The 10,672-nt window shown below is 29.7% G+C and overlaps 1 protein-coding gene across 4 annotated transcripts in view; it reads right to left on the reverse strand.

The window, feature by feature from the left end:
• Positions 1-10,672, reverse strand: part of LOC106686817 (alpha-tocopherol transfer protein) — a 191,309-nt gene that overhangs the window by 81,147 nt on the left and 99,490 nt on the right. The window contains exon 1 of one of the 4 annotated variants that reach the window (XM_014430362.3): positions 6,887-6,997. The exons of the other annotated variants lie outside the window; for them this stretch is intronic. Coding sequence (XP_014285848.1) covers positions 6,887-6,912 — 26 coding nt within the window. The 5' untranslated portion in view covers positions 6,913-6,997. Of the gene's footprint in view, positions 1-6,886; positions 6,998-10,672 lie in introns of those variants that run through there. 4 annotated transcript variants of the gene reach the window in all.

The following is a 10,672-nucleotide window of genomic DNA, read 5'->3' on the forward strand; positions in this document are numbered from 1 at the left end:
TTTATTTATTTCTAATGTGTGATAGTATTTCTATAGTGTGGTTTTCTCCACACTCATTGTCTTTCATAATCTTTACAAAATTCTTAAAATAGCACTTAAATGGGTTTATAAAATATAAATCATGGATAATAATATGCTTTATATTCCATAACAATGTATAGTATAAAATTAAACATAAATGAGCAATCCAGTTATAAATTAAAACATAATTGGGTAACCCAGTTGCATAAATGGCTATCAGAAATACCAATTTTATGCTTTTTTTTCCTCCGATATACCCTGTCCCACTCCTTTTCAAGTTAAATCTCCAGTACGAAATAGCATTCATGAAAGACGTGGCTGACCATTAGAGTACTATTACAATATTGACATTTTGGCTGTGACTCCTTATTAACCAGAAAGGAATGAAGATTCTCTAGTAAACCAGAGGGGAAAAACTTTACTAAAATATATAAATATAAAGCTGTGCTACCCAACTTACTCTAATCAGACGATATTTTTAACCTAACAATAAATAGACCTGTAGAAGTATTCAATACATTTACAACATTAGAACATGACTTTTTTTTTCATCTCTTTGGTTCTTTTAATTTTTCCTATTTTTTAAATTTTTCTTTTTCTCTTTTTCATGATTTTTTCCCCTTCTTTTTTAATGTAATTTAAAACTGCCCGAATATATTAGTAAGCAGTCTGATTTACAATCATTAATCAAATCCATGTTTATTTTGAAAAAAAACATGTACCAATGCTGTTTTATTTGAGTATTTTTTCATATTTTGTATGTCATTCTCATGTTGGTACATTCTATCCTAGTATATTGGTTTGTTTCACCAATATAATTGGCTGAAAATTAGTGTATGGAATTTAATACACCTATCTAGATTGATATTTACTATCGATTGGGTCTTCTGTTTTACTATATTAATGTTTTTATTTAATATTCGGTTTGAAACACAATGAAAATTCATACACATCATAATGATTTATGGGCCTTTTTTCCCCTTCTGGCAAACCTTTTCTATAATTATAACTATGGTAATTTTTATGCTTGAAAAAGTTTGTTGGGGAGTGCGTTCAGCAAAGAATAACATAAATAAACAAAACCATATTTATTTATTTTATGCAGACGTTTCGACCTGAGTTTCAGGTCTTCATCAGAGGTTGTGGCGTAGAGGGAAGATTGGTAACGAATATAACATTGGTAACGGTAATTTTTATGATCTATCATTACATTTTCATAATTATTTTTATTCGTCAATTTCTTTGATTTCGGATCTTTGATATTTAATTCTCATACTTTCGATAACTACATCTCGACAAACGACTGACATGTAATCCTCATACAAGACTGAAAAAACATGAAGCTGCTCGTCGATTTCGACTATTATAATATTTACTAGACAAACGGTCTAAATTGCCAATCCATTACAAAAGACTGATCTACATGACTATTATAAGGCCTATCTGGACAAACGGAGTTGAGTTTTGGGGCTCCATTAAACCATCCTTACAGTCCAAAATCCTTCGTAAAATCCTTAACGCTCCTTACTTTGTCACAAATCAAGTTTTTTATTAGGACCTCAATGTCTCAAATCCACTTGTTTCTAACCTGGCTTCTCATTCATTACTTAATAATCCTCCTAGGCGTCTGAAAAGAAGATGGCCTCGAGATCTTCTCCTTTAGAAATGTTCCACCTACAGCAAATTTACTTGTTGTATATATTTTTTTTATAGTTGTAAATAACAATAAATAAATTTAAAAAAAAAATACTTTCGATATTAATCTATTAGGATAAGGTTGTAGAAGTTTCCAAAAAAGAAGTTCAGAGTAAATTTGGATCATTGAAGTTGGTGTTATTATTAATATAAACCACTCTCGAACAATCAATTAATAAGTATATTAAATCAGTAATTTATATTGGGTTTTATTTAACTTTTTATAACTTAGCTTACTCATTTTGTTTATTAATTTATTTATGTAATTTCTTTTTCTTTTTTTTTTTTTTGAGGTTTGGTAAATAATTTCCATCTATGTTGAGTTATAGCCAACTCCATATTTTATGAGGATTATTTCTAAAAAGTAATAAATAAATACATAAAAAAAAGTGAAAACATTAAAATCGCATCCCGAGTTACAATCTCTGAATAGATCACAGCTGTCAACTACCGCTGGCTGGATTCCTGCAAGATTTAAAAAAATCCCTAAAGCGTATTTTTCAGTTGAATTCTGATCCTAAATGTTAAACTCATTTGAAGATAAAATATTTATCTTCCGTACAAGACAATTGCTAATTTTTCGTTCTTTTTCTTGAAAAAATTTGAACAAAATATGACAAATGCAAACGAAAACAACTTCTGAGAGAACAATAATTTGTAAAGAAAAACAAATTTTAGAATTTGGTCCGAATGCGGTCATATGGTAATATTTTGTTCTATTTTTATTTGAGCCAACGTTTCGCCTCACGTTGTAGGGCTTCGTTAGGGCTAAAAAAGATACAAACACTTAACATAAGATGAAAAAGTAAATGGAAAATTGCAAGGGTATACAATGAAACGTAACAAAGAATTTATTTTTTCTTGATTTTATTCTTATCCCTTTTCATTTCTTTATTTGTACTTTCTTTAATATTTGTATTATCTATATTTATATATTTATATATTTTTATTATTTTTTTAATATCTTTTTATCTGTTACTATTTCTGTTTTCATTTAGTGTTTATAACCTTTAATTTTTCTTATTTAATTTTTATGTTTCATTGTATACCCTTATAATTTTCAATTTACTTTTTTTATCTTTTTTCCATTTACATGTTTATGTTGTTGTCTACGTTTGAATCTTTTTTAGTCCTGACGAAGCCCGTGGAGCGAAACGCAGGCTCAAATAAAAATAGTACAAAATATTACTATTTGAGTTTAATTTGACCGCACCCGGACCAAATTCCATTTATTGATACACACGATCAATCAGCAATCTTCCAGAAAACATATTTTAAAATATCAAAACAGAAGAAGCCTATCGACCAAATAAATATATAACTAATAAAAAAGGTTACAATGTTACCCATAATCGCCACCAACTAAGCTCTCATCATTTACACAAGTATCAAAAATAATAATTATACTTGTGGTGAAATATTAAATTGATTCATTTTCTTTATAATTTTTGTTTTTAATGTTTATGACGCTAAAGATTTCTACAAATTTTAAAATTGATAGGTAGAGTTTTAGAAGATGTCTCAATTGATTTGTAATTTGTATAAATAACCCCTGCTACAATATATTTATAAAGAAATACCTCTTTTTTTAATTATTAGTGAATGCAGTGTGTTCATAAAATCCATTAGTACAAACTATTGATTTAATATAAAAGTTAAGTATTTACATTTTTTCAATATACTTGAAATAATAATAAGTTATTCCGAATCATTAGAATGTCAGGCAGCAATAAAATTAATTAATACAAATTTTTCTTAATTTTATCAAATTTTTCTAATTCTAGTTAAAATAATTTAGTAACGAAGATTTCTAACATCAAGACAATTTATATGAACATTATTTACTCGCATATTTAGGCCAGTTGCCACTATTAGCACCATTAGCACAGCAAAAGAAATAAGTCAAATAGCGTATGATCACGTAAGGTATTACAATGCAATTAATATTTATTTTGATAACTGGATTCTGCTAGTCAAAGGTTTTCACTTCTTCTATCGAGTTTCATTAATAAATTAAATAATACTTGTTCCAAGAGGAAGGATATTTAGAATTATTAAAATCAAAATGGTATGTGTATATATGTACTAATGGATGTTAAAAATAACAAGAAAGGAATTAACTAACAATGAAATTAGAACGTCGACTGTTCAATTCATCAATAGAAAAAGCCAAGGGGGGTCCAACAATGGGTTCACGGTGACCGAGCTCTAACCGTATCCAATTCACCTTTTCCAAAATCCTTGGTATAGAAAAATGGATATAGTAGTGTATATATCAGTAGAGAGGTATAGTTTGACCTTAATTTTCCGTTAAAGGTCCTTTCCATCGACAATAACAACGTCTAAACCCACTATATTGCAAACCTTGTCTGTTTGCTATTTCTCATACTAATTCAAGGAGATATATATGACCTCGGGTTCTTTTGTTTTAGAAGAGCATTTTGCAATTCTGCTAATGATTCAAACAATGCAAAAAGAAAAATTGAATGGTCATATGGAAAGGTCCATATTTACTTTCACTCAGGTATAGATGGAATAGTAGTATGTGAAATTACTAAATTCCGAAATCCAGTTTTCAACGGAAATATACGTTTTGAGGTCCATTGAGTCCAAATAACCGTGCCTCGAAAAATGGTCTGTGTAAAATGTCTACCACTATAACTACTTTGCAAGGAAGTACTGTTACTAGATCAACGGTAGTGCAAGGAGGTGATTTGGCCAGAATCACACTCAACGCCAGATTTTTGCCCAATTTATGGGGCTGGGTGGACTCCAGGAGGGTTCCAGAGCCTACAAGAATTGACTCACGACTACAGTGTATTCAATTCGAACTCGGGTCCTTGGAGTTAGTAGCCTCGCGCCTTACTCCCGGCTACTAAATACCGCGCCTCCTGTAGATGAATAGACTGACACCAAAACCCATAAGTCGCAAAAAACAGAGATTATATATTTAAGGTAAGTGTATTCCTTGAATCTTTTAGATCAAACTCAGGAAATCAATGATCACTTAAGTGGCGGCCTTTAATATCAGATGAGCCTTATCCTCAATCAAATAGGGTAACGATTTTTTTTTTTTTTTAAATCATTCTCTAAAGTATCTTTAATTTTGAACATTTCAAATAAATAACCAGTTTTTATTTTAGCACTAATAACCAATGTAAAAATAAAAAATATTCCTTAATTTTATGAATAAGTAAAAGAAAGAAGGAACAATAGATACATTCGATCCGACCAGGAAAAGGTGAGGCAGCCTTATCATTCCTAATTGCATGATTGGCTTTGTTAATTGTTGTTAAACTGTTGTATTATTTAAAATGTAAAATTTATATTTGTTATACCACCTCGAGAAACCCTAAAATTCGAATTTTTATATTAACAGAAAAATAGTAAGTTTTTGTTCTCAATTTTCCCCTTCCCTGTTCGGGGAATAAAGTCGTTCTGTTTTTCCGAAAACCAGGATATAGCATTAACTTTAACACGAATCCACCAATCTACACAAAAAGTGGGGACTTAAGTAGGTTAGTAATTGAAGGTTGTGTAATGCGCGCACCACACCATTTTTTTTATACAGACTTAAATCAATGAATTATTTATTCTTTTAAGGCGTTTATTAATTCAAAACGTGAATGATAAAAAAAAAAATCAGTAGTAAATATTCACCTTTATGCCAATTCGATTCTTAACTTTCCTTAATCCATATTAATATGCAAATAATGTTAATCCCTTCATTTACCTCAGATTTTGGTGATCTAACCACTTTTAACAGGAATGAATATACAAATTCACTACCATGTATTTGGGTTTTGCTGGAATTTTTGCTTTTGGTCGGATTTCAGATTTATTTTAATATTGCTTCATTTCACTAATTAGTTGAGACATGCTGTTGTGCAATTTCACTACTACTTTTCATTTAAAACATTCCCAAACAAAAACAATAAGTGATTCCTTATCATTTATCTGTTAAAAGGTGTTCCTACAGGTATGGTGATACTCCTGAAATTAGTTCTTTGAAAATCTTGCTTTGTTTTTACTTTTTGTGGGTTTGATAGTATCTGCCTAAATAAATTAAGGTCCACTACAACACAGAAACAAAAAATAAAGGAATATCTGCTTCTTTTTTTTCTCTTCCGCACTATTCAACACAGGTGAGGATGCCAACCTCCCAGTGGGAGGTCAGGAAACATTCTGACTTCTCTTACTTTAATATTTTTTTTACATAAAACAATTTTAAGCTTCTGAACCACATCGTTGAATCCCTCGTCAAAAAGCTTTTAGAATCCACGTAATTTCACATATGCCAACAAAATAGCATTAAAAATTTGCTGAAGTCGAGGGAACAGCTAATTATGAAACAATAATGGAATAGCTCATATACACATAACACAATTTAAAGAAAAATTAACCCTTGTGCCCATAAAATTTGGTTTCGAATATCCTCGCCTACGCCTCATACCCCCAAATGGACAATAAATGAATAAAAATAATTTTATTTTAATACAATAATCATTTTTTTTTCAGTTGAATCTAGGGCTCAATTCTTTATGGATTGTTGTCGAATGTCAGTAAATAATGTTACTTTAAAAGTATATTTAGAATTCTCTCTTTGTTTACAAAAGAAAACAAGTTTTAATTTTACTATTAATGTCAAGATAAAATAAATAGAAATGTGTAATAAAATCAGATATAGTAGAGCTGTTCATATTTTTTTTTACGTCAGCAGATTTCTGGCAGCTCTTGTAATTAAACTCCATGGAAATATTTAGTTTTAAGTTAAATCAAATTCCAATGCATTTTGAAAAATTGAACAAATATGATATTGTTAGAAATATGATTTCAGATAATTTTATTTAAATTCACTGGTATTTTTTCGATATATGTATGTTAAACCTGAAATTTAAATAATTTTTCTACAAGTCATTCCTTTATTGCATATGATTGTGGTTAGATTTAATTAAAAACAAAATAATTACTAATAATTTAAATAATGACTCTTTTCCGCAAGAAAATCATTTAAAGAATTTTCAAACCAATTTAAATATCATTGGATAAATTAATTATAATTAAATTACTCAGATATAAAATCCCTTGACTATTTTAGATGTTTTACTTAAATAAATACACTTCAAATTGAAATTTCATTGGGTACAAGGAATAGAGAAAACAGACTTACCGAATACTACTGGGTATCTGGCCCATATGCACAATCCTATAGATTTACAATTAGAAATAGCGTAGTCACTAGAACCGATTGTAACACTGGACTACAAACCGCTGATCGTGCCACTTTATTGGAAACGGAGCTGACGAAAGCATGACTCTATCTGTTTTATACTGTATTTCTTATAAGATGAAAAGAGAGACAATAAAATGACTGTATACAGGTTATGAAATTTAACTAATTACATCAATGGTAAACCTTAATTAATTAAAATTTAAAGTTAATTAAATCCTTTTTTATGCATTAATATACAGTAACTTTTTTTACAAGGAGTACAAACCAACTGTCATTATTTTTTTTTTTTGGCTTTTAAAAATGTAATCCCTTCTATGTTTAGAATAAAACAACATACTTAAATGAAAGTTTATGAATGAGTGTCTCTTACTGTCATTACAATTAGTTACATTTATGTTCTGGATAGTGTCTTTTACTGTAGCAATTTTTTTTTTATCTTTAATTGTTTCAAATTTATCCATAATCTTTTTAGTTACTGAGAATAATTTTTAATTTTCCAAAAATAGTTAAATAATTCATTTTTTTATGTGATTGTTAACTGATTATTATTTATGTTCATTTTTAGTAAGTTCTAGGTTCTTAAGGCATACCAGAAACAAACTATCTGTGTTTTATTTTATATGTATTTTTTAAATTGCATTATTTTGCCAGTGTAGAAAGATTGAAAAAGTAAAAACAACAGTATTATAGTAAATTTAAATTCAAGATAATGGATGTTTAATGTTTGTTATTAAAATAATAATAATCATATACAAATGTCCAATCCCGAGAACACCAAAGGCCCTTGCCAACAAACCTCTCTCTCTATGGTATTCTATAATAACCTAAGTTCTCAAGGTCAGATGGAGTATAATACTCCCATCAACGTTTCGATTGACCTTGATAACTCTTGGTTGTCGTATCAGTGCTAATTGTTCTTTTTTTCATTACTATTTTGTTAAATATTGTATTCATCCATTTCATTCGTTGTGATTCTATCATCATAATTATGTTTAACGTGTAGTATAACCCCGATCTTGGCCCAACCCGATTTCAGGCCAAACTAGTTTGTCCTAGGCCAAATCGGTTTATCCTGCTTGTGTCAGGCCAAACTACTTTGTCCTCGGTCAATCTAGTTTGGTCTAAATTCTTTAAGCTTAACTAGTTTAGCCTAAGTTAAACTAATTGAATCATTGCAAGTGACAAAATAAACGTTTTGGGACAACGTGAGGGTTTCACTCCATCACCTCTTTTTAAGCTGTTTCCATTGTTTATTCACTCATTATGCTCTGTACTGTTGTGACTAGTGAACCAATTATATGAAAATAATTTCATTTTTCGAACATAGTTAAAATTGTTTGCATTGTTTCATATTGTTATTATAGATGTACCATCGTCAAGCGTTCAAATTGATAAATTAGAACGGAGAGAGCAGTTTTAAAAAAGAATTTTTCAAAGAAAAAGAACTTGCTAAAAGGATCAATACTTAAATCTTATCGCACAAGCGGAAGAGACTGAAAAACTCAAGTCGAGACAACACTTCATCAAAGATGATTTTAAACATTGTTTGTGTTAAAAAACTTATTCCTGTTTTTTTATAACTTATTCCTGTTATAAAACATAAAATACTATATTTCGGCTAAAAAACTGTTTGTTATTGATGGTGCTCGCTAGGCTCTTGGACATGACAAATTATTAGCAGAGACATCTTCACGCGCTGAGTAAACCCATTTGGCCTAGGACAAACTTGTTTATGCTGGAGTATTTAGACCAAACTAGATTGGGCTGGTAAAAACTAGTATGTTGACTCGCTTAGGACAAACGAATTTGTCCTAGGGAAAACGAGTTTCGCCCTGAAATCATGCTTGGCCGTTGTACATATGTTTTATTTTGATATGTAAATCCTACAGGCTCATTGGTAACACTTTAACGTTAATCTCTGAAGTAATAGTAATTTAAAAATTCCAAGGTTTTTTAATTTTTAATGAAGCTATTATTGCTCCTTATCAGAAAGAATTTTCTTCAGCAAAAACCAAGCCACATTTTAACTTTGATCTTTCAGAAGATCCCCTCTGTGTAGGATTTTCCATCCAACATAAAGTTTTGAGGCACTTCTTCAGGCCCTATCCGATCGGCCGATAACCATATTCCCGTGAAGACACATAATCACCTTGTATGTGCTTTGTATGGAAGAGTATTAATGCATATTGGTACATATTTTCTTCTGGGAATTCGTCATAGTTCAAATAATTTAATTATTACAATTCATTACGAATAATACCAAATTAGATGAAATTCAATAAAGACTCATTTGATGTAGTTTCTTTATTTAAAATAATTTAAAAAAACAGACTACATTAATGAACTATGTTGGATTAGAGGTTAAGTAGAGTAAGTATCATGGGCGGATGTTAAGTAGTTTAACTTTCAGCTCCCATGGCTAGCCAATGCCTAATGGAAACCTTATAGAGGTACTTTTTTTAAAGTAAGGTCAAGGTCACGTAATGTTTTAAATAAACTTGCTTTTTTTTTTCCATTACAACATTATTTTATATATCATTTTCAGTCATTATGTAGGGAAGTTAATCGAGTGTATTAAGTATATATTAGGCGAGTTCATTCAAGTCCAATGGAATAACTAGCTGCTAGCTTTTTAACCTATTTTTCGACCATAAAAATAAATTTGTCATGAAGTTACTTAAATATTTTAATTTTATAATATTAAGACTTGCGATGTATCACATCTTAAGTAAGAATAACTTATATTGTGTTACCAAACATGCTACTGGGAACTTGCAATTACCATAATAATTAAGGATTAGAAGGAGAAACAAAATACACACTAGATAACTTTTAATATATCTACTGATAATACTTTTTTTGTATATATATATATATATATATATATATATAAATATATAGGCCATGCTATCAAGGTTTATCAACAGTCCATTTGATATTGATAAACCTTGAATCAGTGTGTGCTAATGCATGTTGTTCGATGGTCACTGTGTCGTACGAATTTAATAAATCATCATAAATAAATTTTAAAATACTATATCAACCATTGACATGCATAGAGAGTTAAGATGGTCTTAAAAAGTATTTCAGGAAAATGCTAAAACTTCTTGTTGACACGAACAAGAATGATTAATAACGTTAAGAGGTAGCGTACCGAGAAGATCTGAATCAATGATTAACATAAGAGACGAAAACATAATTCAGCTTTATAATTTAATATTAATTTAAAAATTCAGTCGTTCTTCAAATGTGGAAAAAGTATTATCAGTAGATATATTAAAATTTATCTACGGTCTATTTTGTTTTTCCTTTTAATCCATAATTGTTATGGTAAGTGCATGTTTAGTTTTCGGTAGCATGTGTGGTGTAAGAATCAGAAGGCTGGATGTTCCATGGAAACATGAAAAGGATGAAGGAGGAATTACTGAACAAAAAGATATTTAACAAAAATTTTAGCTACAAAAGCATGGGAGAATACATGGGGCAAATAACAGAAGAATTAAAGAACCTTAAAATTTCTGATACCGACTGTCTAGATTGAGGCACATACAGGAAACACTAAAAAATCTCATTCATATTGAAAAAAGAAAAACAGAGAGGCACGAAGTGATCTGAAGAAAGAAAAGACAGTCGAGGATCATAGAGCTGCGAAGGAAAGCAAGAAAATCAAGACTCCCAAAGAAGTCTAACCAATGATATTTGCGTGGTCCTTAGTGGACAGTA

The sequence above is a fragment of the Halyomorpha halys genome, unplaced genomic scaffold (genome assembly GCF_000696795.3).
Source record: "Halyomorpha halys isolate HHAL.00 unplaced genomic scaffold, Hhal_1.1 Scaffold881.1, whole genome shotgun sequence".
NCBI classification, from domain to species: domain Eukaryota; kingdom Metazoa; phylum Arthropoda; class Insecta; order Hemiptera; family Pentatomidae; genus Halyomorpha; species Halyomorpha halys.